The following is a 15,156-nucleotide window of genomic DNA, read 5'->3' on the forward strand; positions in this document are numbered from 1 at the left end:
TGCCTAATTTTCCAAGTTTATATTTTCAACGTAAAAAATTCTTACAAGTGGTTGGATTGGATGTAAACCAAATTAAAAATTCTGATTTCCCTATTCAAACGCAACTTAACTTGGCAAGAGATATGGAGTCAGAGACATTATATTCGATTTCTCCTCTCATACAATTGCATGTATAAAACAAACACATTAATTGATTTGTTTTTTTTTTAACAAACGATATTTTTTACATTAACGGAAAGAGAGTGGGCTTAATCTCACAATGAGCTAGCAATAATATGGTTCAAGTTCAGCTAGAATCGAACTCAATAACTCAACTCTCATTTATAAGTAAAAAAAAAACCACTAAATCTTAGTACCAAGTGATATTAACTTCATTTTTAAGGAAAAAGAAAAAATAATCGTTTCGGTTAATTAAAAAACCAGCTCAAGTAATATGTGGTAAGAGGCTAATAGTGGTGCTTTTAACTTTCTTTTGAGCCTTTCGGCCTCTTTATATTAAAAGAAAAAGGTCATAAGCACTGTGATTAGCTTGAGCTAAGCTGAGCAGTGAGCAGGGAATTGAAGAAATGGCAGGTGAAGCTGTGCTTACTTTTGCTGCGGAGAGAATACTGAGCAAGGTGCTTTCACTCGCTGCTGAAGAACTCAGTCTTGCGTGGGGTTTCAAATCTGAACTCAGAAAGCTTCAAAAGTCCTTCGCCAGCATTGAACGTTTCTTAGTTGATGTTGCCGACCAACCACAAGGTAGTATATATTTCTGAATTCTCTCGTAATCTCACGCATACATCGTACAATTACAAGCTATTTAACTTCTTTTCATTCGCTTATAGGTCGGAGCAAGTCAATAGAGGAATGGGTGAAGAACCTCAAAGACGTTGCTCAGGATGCTGAGGATGTCTTGGATGAATTCCAGTACGAAGTTGATCGGCGTAAAGTCGAAATCCAAAACCATATCAAGAAAAAGGTTCTTAACTTCTTTTCACTCTCCAATCCACTTGCATTTCGTCTTCAAATGGCGCATAAAATTCAGAAGATCAATGCATCCTTGCTGGATCTCAAGAGTGAAGCATCTGTTCTTAATCTAGTTCCAAAGAATAAAGATTTAACCCCTCGAGGAAATAGATGGGACAGACAAACCAACTCACTCATTGGCAGAGATGAAATAACCGTTGGAAGGGGAGAGGTTGTGTCGAATATAGTCACAACCTTGACCGACTTCAAGTACAATCAAGAAAATCTTGTGGTTATGGCCATCGTGGGAATGGGAGGCCTCGGAAAAACAACATTGGCCAAGTCAGTTTACAAAGAGGATTTGATACACAAGCATTTCGAAACGAGAATATGGGTTTGTGTGTCGGACACTTTTGATGTTGATTTAATTCTACTCAAGATGTTAGAACAACTTAAACCAGCAAATGTCCCTTCTTCAAAAGATAACCAGGAAGCTCTGCTTAAGTTCCTTAATGAAGAGTTGAAAGACAAAAGATACTTACTCGTACTTGATGACGTTTGGAACGACGACTCTAGAAAATGGGAGAATTTGATGGAATGTTTATTTAAGCTTTATTCTGCTAAGGGGTCCAAAATTATTGTCACTACTCGCAGTGGCAAAGTTGCATCAGTATCTGAAAAACTACTTCCGCGACAAGATTTGGGAAAACTTTCTGTGGATGAATGTTGGTTCATCATGAAACATAGAGCTTTCCCCAATAACAGTGCTCATATAGCTCATGAATTCCAGACAATTGGAAAGGAGATTGCTAAAAATTGTGGTGGTGTTCCATTGGTGGCAAAGGTGCGTACTATTATGTATCATTTATTTGCACCTATTTTTTTTTTACATGTTTTCATTTATATGTTGGGATAATATTCGCCTTCAACCCATAGGGTGCACCACCTTATAAATTAGGACAATGCCTTGTGACAAACATACTTTGATCGTACAAATTTCATGATCAGAACTATTCATTTTCATAGTCATCATTTAAAGATGTTCATTACAAAATTTCACTTCAAATCATAGATATTAGCTATCCGATATCATGCATATTTCACTTGGTACCAACATCGTCAATTTGTTCAATACATATAGATGACTAAAAGAACTTCAATTTCATTGATAATTGATAGCAAACAAACTGATCCAATCCCTTCGAATTTTAGTCTTACTATTTGCAAGATGGTTGAATTGAGTTTGAATTTTGAAAGTACAATTTACGTAGATTGGTGTTCTAGAGGGTGTAAAGATTTCACCAAAATCAATAATTGATATGACATGTACACATCACTTGTATTTTAGATGGTATATAAAAATGTGGTTTCATTAGCTTTTTCTTATTCAAGAACCAACTTTAGCAACTTATTGATCCGAACAAGACATAAGCTAGATAAAATAAATTCATTGTCCCAACAAATCAAGAATAAAACATGTTTTTAACTACTAATGGATGCAAAAACAACAACAACCAAGCATTATCTCATTCCCACTAAGTGGGATCGGCTGTATGAATTCTAGAACACCAGTACGCTCGGTTTTGCGTCAAGTCTTTTGTTAGCTCCAAGTACTCCATATCCTTTCGTATAGTCTCTTTCAAAATCTTTCTAAATCTTCCTTTACCCCTTTGCCCTGAGTCTCTTTCTCATAGTAACAACTATCTAATGGGTATTTTGGAAATTTTTTCAAACACCAAAAATAATGGAAGCTCATATCATTTTGCACACTATTAAGAATTATACTTATTACATTAGATTTTTCCCTTTTAGGCAAGGGGATTCAAAATTAAGTAAACAAAAACTTCTTATCTTATATGAGTCCCTATTTTCTACATTGTTTTATGACACCTTTGAAACTCATTAATCCAATCAACAGGTTTTGGGAAGCATTTTGCACACTAAAAAAAGTATTGCAGAATGGTCGTTGTTTAACGACAATAAAATATGGGACAACTTACCCAAAGGAGAAGATAGAATTATGCCAGTCTTGAAGTTGAGTTTTGACAATTTAGAATCACCATCACTAAAGCAATGTTTTGCATATTGCTCAATGTTCAAAAAAGATTCTGAAATTCAAAGAGACAACTTGATTCAACTTTGGATGGCTCAAGGACTACTCCACCCTTCACCTGACGAAAGTAATGATATGGAAGACATAGGCAATGAATATTTTGATATCCTATTGCAGAGCTCCTTATTTCAAGATGCTTCAATGAGTGACAATGGCATTGTTAACAAATGCAAGATGCATGATCTTGTGCACGATTTGGCAGAGCTTATATCCAAATTTGAAATCTTGACGGAAGACTTACATGACACTGGTAATGCAGTTGAGATTCGACATGTTGCTCGGGTTTCTACTTTTATACTAGAAAACATTCTAGAAAGAGGTGCTAGGAAATTGCGATCGTTGTTTTTTGACAATGGTGAAGTTCCTAGTAACATTCTTCCACGATTCAAAGCTTTACGTGTCTTAAATTTGTGTAATGCTAATATTGAAGAATTTCCAGTTTCAGTTGGAAGGCTAAAACACTTGAGGTATCTTGACATTTCCGAAACAAGATTCAAAACACTCCCCAATTCTATAGGCAAGCTCTATAACCTACAGACGTTAAGAGCAACAAATTGTGCCCTTAAAGAGTTTCCGAAAGAACTGCAAAGCTTGATCAACCTGAGGCATATTTATTTTGATCAGAATACGAAATTTCCACAGGGGATAAGGCGGTTGACTTGCCTTCGAACATTACCTTACTTTTCAGTGGGTAATGAGATTGGTCGTCAAATTGAAGAGTTGGCTGACTTGAAACAATTGAGAGGTGAATTAATTGTTTGTAATCTGGAGCACTTGAAGAATGAAGAAGAAGCAAAGAAAGCTAAGTTGGTTGATAAGACAAAAGTATGCCATTTAAGCTTCCAATGGACAGAAGATAGGTCCATAACCAACAACAATGAGGAGGGGGATGTACTGGAAGGCCTTCGACCGCATTCTGAGTTGGAGAGCTTAAGTATTAAAAATTTCATGGGCGATCAGTTTCCATCGTGGATGATGAGTAGGTCATTACTGCTCAACAACTTGAAGAAGATTCAATTACTTGGATGCGACAAATGTGAAGAAGTCCCACCGCTTGGTCATCTACCTAATCTTACGGAGCTTAAGATTAGCGGAATGGCCAACTTGAAATGTGTTGGAGCTGAGTTCTACGGTTATGATCATGTCCACAATGTAGCCACGACAAGTAAGGAGATAATTACTTTATTTCCTGCACTAAAAGTATTATATATATCTAGGTGTGGTGATCTAATTGAATGGAAGGAAGCACCAACAATGTCAACACAGAAAGTAGTGGTTTTTCCTTGCCTTGAGAAGTTGACCATCGATAGTTGTTCCAAGTTGAGAAATGCTCCAAGTCATTTTCCATTTCTCCAAAATTTGGAGATAATTTCATGTGATAGCAGAACGCCAATAGAAGAAATAAGCAGTGGATTGACAACTCTCACTTCCCTCAAAATAGAAGGTATTAAGGAGCTTACTTGTTTTCCACAAGGGATGTTGAAGAACAACAATAATCTCTCATCTTTAGAGATATGTGCTTGCGATGATTTAACTTGTATTGCCTCAGATGTATTTGGTTCTTGCGTCTCTCTTGTGAAATTGGAAATTTGGAATTGTAAAACGTTAAGGCATTTGGCGGATGGGCTAGACACACTCCCTCTCCTTGAGGAACTAAAGATTCGCCAATGTCCTAGTCTAGAGTTGATTCCAATTACACAGGGCATGACATCTCTTCGGGAATTAGTGATTGAGTATTGTGGACGATTGTCAAGCCTACCGAGTGGGTTAGAGTACTGCACCTCTCTCCAGAACTTGTCTATAAGCAAATGCGGTGGTGTAACATCGTTTCCATTTTGCACCCCTGCACGTCTTCGCCGTTTGTATATTAGGGATTGTAATGGACTATCAGGCCCACTGAGTGTATGGGCCTCTCTCGTGGAATTGATTATAGTTGATGGTAATAATCTGACATCAATTGAAATTAAAGGCGGCGTGTCCTCTCTTCAGAAGTTGTTAATCGGTGAATGCAAAGAATTATCAAGCTTACCTGCTCTTCCACAAGTGTGTCCCTCTCTTCAGGTTTTGGAGATAAGTGATTGCCCGAAGGTAGCATCGTTTGGTGTCCAAAGTAGCAGCATTGGTCTACAATCTACTTCAGATTTGCGCACCATGACCTCCCTTCGAGGACTGATGATTGAACGAGAATGTGAAGGATTGGAAAGTTGGGTGAGCGGGCTGCAATTTCCACTCTCTCTTGGGACGCTGGTATTAAAAGGTTTCCCTAATTTAGAGATTCTTCCAAGTTTAGACAACCTCAATTCTCTCGATTATTTGGAAGTCGGTGGGTTCTGGGAGGAGCTCGATTGCTTCCCTAATTTTCAAGTTGGATCATTAATGCACCTTACAAGGTTAGTGTTGACGGGTTGGCCTAAGCTCAAGTCTCTGCCTCAACAAATTCAACACCTCACTTCTCTAACATCATTGTGTGTACGTAACTTTGACGGAGTGGAGACTTTGCCAGAATGGTTGGGTAGCCTTACATCCGTTACTAATCTGTATATTGAAAGGTGCAAGAATCTGATGAATTTGCCTAGTGTCCAAGCTATGCAATGCCTCACCAAATTAGATACCCTGTTGATTTTTGGATGCCATCCCCTTCTAAAGCAAAGATGCACCAAGAACAGCGGCATAGATTGGCCTAAAATTTCTCACATTCCATATATCACAAGTAAGTTTTTAACTTCTCGAAATCATATTATAGAGTTCATGTTAATTATATGTTATATCTCTTTTGTTCGTTTATTCGTCTCAACTACTGCATCAAACTTTAAACTAGTATACCAAATTTTTTTTATCCTTCTCCCTCTTCTTTTAAATCAATTGACTGAGTCTCACAACAGTTGGAGGGAAGGTAGGCAGCACCTTGTATTCGAAAAACCAAATTTCATGGTGCGCAAGGCCACACTTGTCCGAATGGCTCCAACTTCCACTTTGAAATTAATCCATGTAAGCTTTTCTAATCCGCACCTCCTCTTCTCTTCTAACTGCATTCTACTCTTGACTTTTCACTTACTTGTATGTTATGTTTTCCAGTGCCATCTATATTTCTTTTGTCATGCTCAATAACTGCAAATTGAGTACAGGTACTGATGCACAAGATATCAAATTTCTCGCTCAACCTTCGTTTCTCAATAATATACCTCAAGTTATAATACTTATCATGGTAGCAAACCTCTTAATTATCCGTTCATGGTATTGAATCTTTTTTAATCAAATATTTCCAGAACCCAAGTAAAATCATGTTCATATAGTATATAGAACTGCTGAAATTTCTTTCTGTTTGTTATCATCCTTATATACGAAGATATTGCACAGATATTTTTATGGTTACTTGTGAAATCTGAACTGATTTTTTAATCGTATGAACAGTAATTACATTGTAAAATACCCTCATTATCGCAGAGATTAGATAAAAGAATCTTCAGTTGCAATGCTAGATGATATTTTCAAGCTCTGTGTACTATCAGTTAAAAAGTTAAAATTTGTTCTGTACTATATATTTCCTAAGTTGTTTTGTTGTTATATTTGACCAGGCAGAATTGGTAGTCTGGTAGAAACTCTTGACCGAACATTTCTAATTTAGACAAAAGGGGAAGCACTCATCCCTTTAATTACACTGGATCGACATTCTTTGTTCGATACTTATCAGTTTGAAGGCTCGGCTTTCCATCCTATTCCCAATAAGTGGTGAGTTGTGGGCTACAAATTAATGCAAGTCTCTACTTGAGGGAGTGGAGGCTTTGCCAGATCTGTTGGGTAACCTTACATCCTTGTAGAGTTGGGAATTAGATGAATTATAAGAATTTGATGAATCTACCCTCTGCCAAAGCTATGCAACGTGTCGCCAATTTACTGTCACAGTGAATTAAGCAATGTAAGTTTTTTAAACTCCACCCCCTTTTCTCTTCTAGTAATTAAGTTGACTTATTATATATGTTGTGTTTCCAATTGGCATGTATAACTCTATTAGCATCCTTTGGCATTTTCATGACACTCTTGCTCAACTGGAACGATGTAATGCAGTAGGTGCAAACAAAGTCCAGGTGCTGATGCAAACAGGTCTTTCTTTCATCCATTGTATGCTAGCATATAACTTCTGAATTGGCTCATAACTTTGTTGTTGAGAAATACATTGAAATCGAAGCGGACTTGGTTGTTCAACCATCAGTCGATCACTTTTAGTTCTACATGGCCAGACTAGTTCTCATTATCATTCACATTGTTTTGTTCCAAAACGTTTTAAAGTGGAATTTTTCTTCTGGCCAGATTGTTACGAGAGTGATACTATTGTTAATTTTTGTCTCTTTCCTAGCAGAACATTAAAGATCTCAGGACTTTTTGGGATTCAGTGAGAAAGTTGGTGTGTTCGAATAAAAACCAGATTAATGCTTTAGATGGTTATGACATAAACGTACGAATCACTTGTACAAATATATGTAGAACAATTTAACACTTTCGATTGCTATTCATTCTTATTAAAACAAACAATAACTAAACCATAAACAAGAATGTTCTGCATATGCTTATACATGTTCCATGCGTAACACGATTTTTATAGTTGTGTTGCCATTTGTAGTTGGTAATACTTTGTAAACCATATGACATGTTCATTTTACAGCAAGCCCATTAGACCTTCATTTTACTCATGAGAGTCTTCGAGGGAATTTTTTTTTTTTTCGGTCATGGAACTCACTCTGTATCAGCAGTGGCAGGGGATATAAACTTTTATGGCCTAGGAAACGAAAATGCTAGAGGCAAGGTGTTCCTGCTGTGAAAAGTGCAACATATAAAGTATGCAAGCTTTTCTGTTACGGTCATGTCAGGCTATCTGTTTTAATTAGCAGAACTAGTTTGAAAATTAATACTCATTGTAATAGTTCCAAGCTTATTATTATCAGTTGAAATTTGTTCTTTATGTTTTCTTAAGTTGTTTTGGTGTTATCTTTGTACAGGGAGAATTGGGATTCCATTCAAAACTCATGCGTGGATCAGTATCATTCTTCAACTTCAATCATCCTTCCTTATCATCAAATCCTAATTTGGACACAAATTGGTAATCTTTTATCTTTTCGATTCCAACTGGTCGATATTCTTTGTTGTTACTCGTCACCAAATCGAAATGTATCCTTAAGAGTTTGCAGATATTTGAATTCAGTTTATTTTTTGCGTTGTATGGGTATTTAGAAGCTCGGGCTTCCTAGCGTCCTTTGTGCCTTGCATTGCTGTGAAAGGAGAGTGCAAGAAGCAGCCAACTGTTGAATAGAGCGAGAGCTTGAGCTTTGAAGCCGAAAAAACTTTGCCTTAATTGTAACTCTCTCTCTCTTCACTTGCTTTCTAAAAGACTCTCTCATGAGCTTTAAAGCCGAAAGAACTTTTACCACAATTTTCTGGTTTTCTCCATTCATATTCACCATGAACTTTTAGTCCTTATGCCATGATGATAACAATGTCGTAAGAGTCGTTTGTGTTGCAAAACAAAGTTTCTCAGTTGCTTGTAAATAGTAAATTCTTTTACATGGATGGAAATGCCATGATGATAACGATGTCAGTGCAGGTCCATGTTGGGTACATCGGGTCATTCTTCCTGATGGTGTTCTGTCTCCGTGGTCTCAACACCTTAGCATTTTGCAGAGATTTCTTCGGGCCTTGAAGGTAACACTGTCTCCTTTGAGCCACTTTCTTATATAGAAATAAAAAATTTATCTTTGAGAATTAATCGTGTTTATATAAACCGTGCGTTGCAGTTATGAAGGGAGCAGTCTGTTACTTTAAGCAGAAAATTCAAGCTGCAAACAAGTTACTCCTACAAACATGTGCATTTTCTACCCCAACTGTCTAGGATAAAATATAACATCTTTCCTTTTTCTACAGCTGTGGTGGAGGACATCGGCATGGGCCTTGCAGCAGCCAAAGTTGCTGGAATGCTTTGTGCGTAATCCTTGCTAGTCATGTATGTCAAATTTTGAGGGCAATCAAATGAGAAACACGTTCACTTCATCTCTTAAAACTCCAATTTCAGGTACACAGCTGAAGAAGACTTTCAAAACGCATATGCAAACTTTGACTTCTTTGAGATTCGTCGGAGGAGCGATTTTACTTGGGAACCTGCAGAAGCCTTTTGTCAAACAGTAACAGTTTATGAATTAAATTAATTCATTCAAAGCCGGTCCTCCATCTACAAAATGTTGGTGAGGAGTCTCATGATCATGAAATTATTGAAGATGATTTCTTGAAGGTTGAAATTTCATGGAGTTTTGCTTAGTGGTTGTATATGATTCTACTTTTGGTTGTTGGGGTTTACACTCTGCCCCACCCATTGTATGTTTTCTCAAGTAATATAATATGGGCGTGAGGGCCTAGCCTCCCAGCTTCGACTGGGTTCCAGCCCTCTTTAAATATATTTTTTTTAAATATATGTTTGTGTATTAAAAAAAGGCACGTTTTGAGTCTTTGCAGTGTGCACTAAAAAAACTTAGGACCGGCCTTGACAACACCTTGCAAGGATGGAGCCACCATAGGCGGCAGATGCCATTTAAGATTGTTTACCTTTTTATGGCATCTAATACTCCTAATTTGTCCGTGTAAGTTCTTGCAGCAGATAGAAAAATGTGACCTTTAAATTGTCAAGAGGCCACTAAAGAAATTAAACTCATCCAAATGATGTATGTTGAAATAAATAAATCGTAAAATAAAATAAAATAAAAAAGTGAACCCGTTCAAATGTGAAGGAATGGGCATTGTGACATTATTTTGTGTACAAACTAAATCTGAGACCAATAGGATCCCTTCTGGATTCTTTTAGTGAGGATTTTAGGAATTCGTAAGTCGTGTCCGTTCATCGTATATCGTGCAGTCAGTTTTTGTCAAATACTGTTTGTGTTTAATTTTTTAAATAAAAAATATTTAAAATAATTTATAACCGCACGGTGTATGATGAACAGACATGATAGACGAAGGCAGTATGAAATTCGATAGTAATCCTGATGTAGATATTCCTGTTGAAGTACAAATTAGCTCTTCAAGGGCAGTCGTTGGTGAACCTCTGGATGGTGAATTATTACAAGGGCTTTTTATTGCCAAGGCAAAGTAATTGGGAATCATAACCTACGAATTTCTTCCTCGGTGGATTATGTACCTTATTTCAGGTGTTGTTTTAATAGATTTTCCATCTTCCAGATTTGAGCTTCATTGTTAATTTGAGCCGGGGGTCATCATTTTTCATTCATTTTCATGTTGTTTCTAATGGTTTTGCGACACTCTGTTTACGGTCATCATTTCTCGCTCGTCAACTTTTATTTTTTGTTTCTAATAGCTTCATGTTCCCTTCAACTTATTGTACCTTTAATTTTTGTTTATCAATATATTCACAATAATGTCTTCCTATGATAGTAACAACGGAATGAATATGATAGTAATGACGGAATGAATATGATAGTAACGACGGAATGAATTTGAAATTGTTGTACAATAAAAAAATTATGTACATTCTTATGGTATCGTATACTCTTAGTCGACATAAGTTCTAGTAGCAAGATAAAAGTGTGGCCTTTAAATTGTGAAGAGGCGACATAAGAAAAGAATTTCCCGCTAAAACAAATGGGGTATCATTAAAACAAATAGGGAAAAATACAAAAAACTACCTCAACTATTGGTGTCACGACACTTTCATACCTCATCTTTTTAAAATGTCAATGTCATACCTCATCTTACTAATTTGTGTCAATGTCATACCTCCATCAGTTTTTCTGTTAATTTTTCTGTTAAATACTAACGTGGCTAGATACGGGGACCACTCACTAATCCAATTGGATTAAAATATAATTAAATATATATTTTAATAATTAAAATTTTAAAAATTAAAAAAAAAAACTTATATTAAATCTCTCTCTCCTCTCTCTCTCTCCCCCATCTCTCTCGCCTCTCTCTCTTCTCTCCATCCCCAAAACCCCTTCCCACCCGACCCCTCCCCCCGACCCTTTCCCACCGATCCCCCCCAACCTTCCTCCACCACCCTCTCTCTCTCACCTCTCTCTTCTCTCACTCTCTGGACGCCCACCTACATCCCTCAAACCCTTCCCACCTGTCCCCCCCCCCCCCCGACCTTCATCCCCCTCACCCTTTCTTCCATTCGCTCCCCGTCTTCCCCAAACTAAAAACCAAAACCACCCAACCCAAATCCCACACTGCTCCAAACTCAAAACTAGAACCACCCACCCTGCTCTTGTCTTCTCCTTCTTCCCCGAACGGTTTGACCACACCCAGATCCGACAATCCGTCAACCCGGTGTACAACGTCCAGTCGTTCGACATTGCCAACGCATTCACGGCGTCCTCATGCGCCTTGACCGACTATCCAAGTCCTACCAAATCTTCAAGCTCGACGCAGCGGAGATCCAAAGGCATTTCTCGTGGCCCAATGCGGCATAGAAGAGGTTGTGGTTGACGATGAGGCAGGTGATTGAGAGAGAGGGGCAGCGGGGCGAGAGAGCAGCGAAGCAGAGGTGGGAGATGGAGAGGTCGAGGGGCTCTAGATGGGAGAGTTTTTGGAGGAAAAGGTTGCGCAGAGAAGATGGGAGCGGGGGGAAGAAAGGGTGAGGGGGAGGAAGGTTGGGGGGGATGGGTGGGAAGGTTTTGGGGATGCAGGCGGGTGTCCAAGAGAGAGATAAGAGAGGCGAGAGAGAGAGAGAGGAGAGAGAGGGTGGATCCACAAATTTATATAAAAAAATAAAAAAAATTATTTTTTTAATTTTTAATTATTAAAAATATATATTTAATTATATTTTAATCCAGTTGGATTAGTGAGTGACCCCAGTATCTAGCCACGTCAGCACTTAACAGAAAAATTAACAGAAAAACTGACAGAGGTATGACATTGGCACAAATTCGTAAGGTGAGGTATGACATTGTCATTTTAAAAAGATGAGGTATGAAAGTGTCGTTATACCAATAGTTGTGGTAGTTTTTTGTATTTTACCCAAACAAATATTATAAAATCTATAGACAAATGATACGGGTAAAAAATATTTTTTTAAATATTCGTCCCTTGACCCGAACTGTATATATTTTACTACAACATTTACAGATCATCTTTACAAAAAAAAATTAGGAAAATTCAAAACTACTAATAGTAAAGAAAATGGACGGATATACAAGAAACATTAAATTTAATCAACGGTCATATGATCTCGAATTTTGATGATTTTTTGTAGACATGATCTTTGAGGTAAGACATAAAAGATAGATGATTGGAATCCTTGAACTACATTACTAAGAGGACTCCACATAAACGTGTGTCAAAATATATGTTAAAAGCGTGTGTCACCGAATCTTAACTCTTACACGTAGATATATAAGAGTAGAGGACATTTGGATAAGGCAACTGGGTGTAATGGTGGGTGTTGTGTTGTACATAATCATTTGAACAAGAATTAAATACGATTTAACTATTTTGAGCTACAAGCACTGCTCTAACAATTCATTCTTTTCCAAAATTTTCCCATCAAAAGAAATGAACAAAAAGGAAAATTAATGAAATAATGACTGGCTCTAGATAGTCCCAAAGATTATCCTTTCAATCCGTGTGACACAAGATAAGCCATTTTTCCCATCATCCAATCCAAACAGACCTCATCTTCCTCAAGACCTCAAACAAATGAAACTGATCACTCTTCCTCTTCCACTCCCATCCACCACCACCCTCCTCTCCCCCAAACCCCAACTCCTCCGCTTCAAATTCAAACCCCAATCATCTCTCCAGACAACTATCAACCCCCCAAAATCCCCATTTCCGCCAAATCCCAAGTCCCCTGTTATTATCATCGGCGGAGGACTCGCCGGCCTCGCCGCCGCCACCCACCTCAACTCCCAGAACACCCCTTTCCTCCTCCTCGAAGCCTCCGACGCCGTCGGCGGCCGCGTCCGAACTGACGTCGTCGACGGGTTCCTTCTCGACCGCGGCTTCCAAATCTTCATCACCGCTTACCCCGAAGCCCAGAAACTTCTCGACTACCAATCCCTCGACCTCCAGAAATTCTACTCCGGCGCCCGTATTTACTACGGCGGTAGTTTCCACACCGTTGCCGACCCCCTCCGGGATTTCTGGAACTCTGTCAAGTCCCTCGCCAACCCTATCGGATCCATTCCCGATAAATTGCTCATCGGATTGACGAGATTTCGTGTTCTGACGAAATCCGACGAAGAGATATTCTCCTCCGGCGATGAGGTCTCCACCATGGAGCTGCTGAGGGGAATCGGGTTCTCCGATTCGATCATCGCTCGATTCTTTCAGCCATTTTTCGGCGGCGTTTTCTTCGACAAAGAGCTCGAAACGACTTCCAGATTGTTCAATTTCATCTTCAAGTGTCTCGCCCTCGGCGACAACACTCTCCCATCCAACGGCATTGGCGCCATCCCACAGCAATTGGCCGCGAAATTGCCCTCTGATTCGATCGTTCTCAACTCCCGAGTCGCTTCGATTGATTTCAGCGGCGACGAGTCTTCGTCGCCAAGGGTGAGATTGGAGAGCGGAGAGGTTTTGAGAAGCGAGTTTGGAGTGATAGTGGCAGTTGAGCAACCGGAAGCGGATAAGCTTTTGGCGGGAAGGATAAATGGACTGGTCCGGACCAAACCGGCTCGAAGTACAGTTTGTTTGTATTTCACTGCAGACCGGGCCAACATTCCGGTTTCTGATCCGGTTTTGTTTCTTAACGGGTCGGGCAAGGGCATTGTGAATAACATGTTTTTCGCAACCAATGTAGCTCCATCTTACGGCCCACCCGAGAAGGCTTTGGTATCGGTATCGCTTGTCGGAGGTTTTGAGGATGTGACGGATGATGATCTGACGACTGAAGTTGTTCGTGAGCTCTCTGGCTGGTTTGGGGGATCAATGGTGGGATCTTGGAGACACTTGAGAACGTATCGAATTAAATTTGCACAACCAAACCAATGTCCGCCGCTCGATTCGAAGAGAAACCCTCGGGTCGGGTCGGGTGTGTATGTATGCGGTGACCATTGGACGACTGCCACATTTGATGGGGCGTTGGTGTCGGGAAAGAGAGCGGCAGAAGCTTTGCTTAGAGATACTGCCTTGACCAGGGTTGTTTAGGTTATGATTTCATGTTTTTTTGTATTTCTTATCATACAATGGCTTGTGTTTGTAAAGGGTTGGTTGAAGCGTTTCTAGTGAAAATAGTTTTTGAATTAATCCTTAATAAAATGTAAATAAATTTTGAAAAAGTAAGTGTTTTATACAAGAAGTATTAGTTACATGTTTCTTGCATGAAGCACTTAAAGTGTATTTAGAATCCGAAAACATTTTCGCTAAAAGTACTTTCAGTCATTTTAAAAGCATTTTCAAACGAGCATTAGTTTTTACATAGAGTAAACCATTAATATTGTTGTCTTTTGGATTACAACATTCAATTGAGGGTACATGTATAGTTGGAATATATATCTGGACCCAAAATTTGTATATTCTATTTTTCATAAAATATGGAATTTAAGATTAAATTTTACAAGAAGTCCTATCTTTCTTTTAGTTAGTAGTTTGAATTAGTTTTTCTTGTTGGAAGGAATTGGCTTGAACAACAAACATGCATAATACACTCATGTTATTGGAGAAATGTGAACATGTAATTTTAAACATAAATGTACAATATGTTCTTCTCATTATATAATTGAAAAGGTAAAACATTTAATTTTCTTTTAAAATATAAATTATGGTCAAATATAAATGGAGGACAAGGTTGATACTAATTAATATTTACTAAATATCGTTTCTCATATAAATAGACGATAAGGTTTATAATCCTACCATTTTTTTTGGAGAGAACGGGTGTAAGATAGAATGGCATTTCTTTAAAGTAATTTATCTTATTCCTTCAAGTTGGATGTAATTTTTTTTGTTTCATTCTTCAACATAACTTTGAATACATTTAATCATCCATTTCAACCAGTTGTAGAGACCAAACAAGATTAAATAGATATATGTGGTATCAGTGATGAATCCAAAATTTAAACCTTGGGAGGTCCCAGTGTTAAAGGTTTAAGTTTTTT

The 15,156-nt window shown here is 38.2% G+C and overlaps 2 protein-coding genes across 4 annotated transcripts; both read left to right on the plus strand.

The window, feature by feature from the left end:
- The first annotated feature begins 534 nt into the window (after window positions 1–534).
- LOC137716391 (putative disease resistance protein RGA3) lies at window positions 535–9,466 on the plus strand. Of its 3 annotated transcripts, XR_011065670.1 has the most exons (14): window positions 535–741; window positions 828–1,792; window positions 2,867–5,771; window positions 5,944–6,049; window positions 6,137–6,186; window positions 6,637–6,977; window positions 7,127–7,162; window positions 7,810–7,894; window positions 8,056–8,156; window positions 8,288–8,410; window positions 8,658–8,755; window positions 8,848–8,899; window positions 8,975–9,031; window positions 9,123–9,466. XR_011065670.1 is itself a non-coding variant. In XM_068455836.1 (5 exons), the coding sequence occupies exons 1-4, from the start codon at window positions 567–569 to the stop codon at window positions 6,036–6,038; spliced, it is 4,140 nt and encodes a 1,379-aa protein (XP_068311937.1). In that variant the 5' UTR covers window positions 535–566; the 3' UTR covers window positions 6,039–6,049; window positions 6,137–6,611. The 3 variants fall into 3 exon arrangements, 1 of the variants encoding a protein (XP_068311937.1); XR_011065671.1 differs by lacking the exon at window positions 6,137–6,186; XM_068455836.1 differs by lacking the exons at window positions 6,637–6,977; window positions 7,127–7,162; window positions 7,810–7,894; ... (4 more) ...; window positions 8,975–9,031; window positions 9,123–9,466 and having other exon boundaries at window positions 6,137–6,611.
- Window positions 9,467–12,751: 3,285 nt separating this feature from the next.
- Window positions 12,752–14,352, plus strand: LOC137716590 (15-cis-phytoene desaturase, chloroplastic/chromoplastic). Its single transcript, XM_068456037.1, has one exon. The coding sequence runs from the start codon at window positions 12,755–12,757 to the stop codon at window positions 14,204–14,206; it is 1,452 nt and encodes a 483-aa protein (XP_068312138.1). The 5' UTR covers window positions 12,752–12,754; the 3' UTR covers window positions 14,207–14,352.
- Window positions 14,353–15,156: the final 804 nt, after the last annotated feature.

This window comes from Pyrus communis, chromosome 14 (assembly GCF_963583255.1).
Source record: "Pyrus communis chromosome 14, drPyrComm1.1, whole genome shotgun sequence".
Taxonomy (NCBI): Eukaryota; Viridiplantae; Streptophyta; class Magnoliopsida; order Rosales; family Rosaceae; genus Pyrus; species Pyrus communis.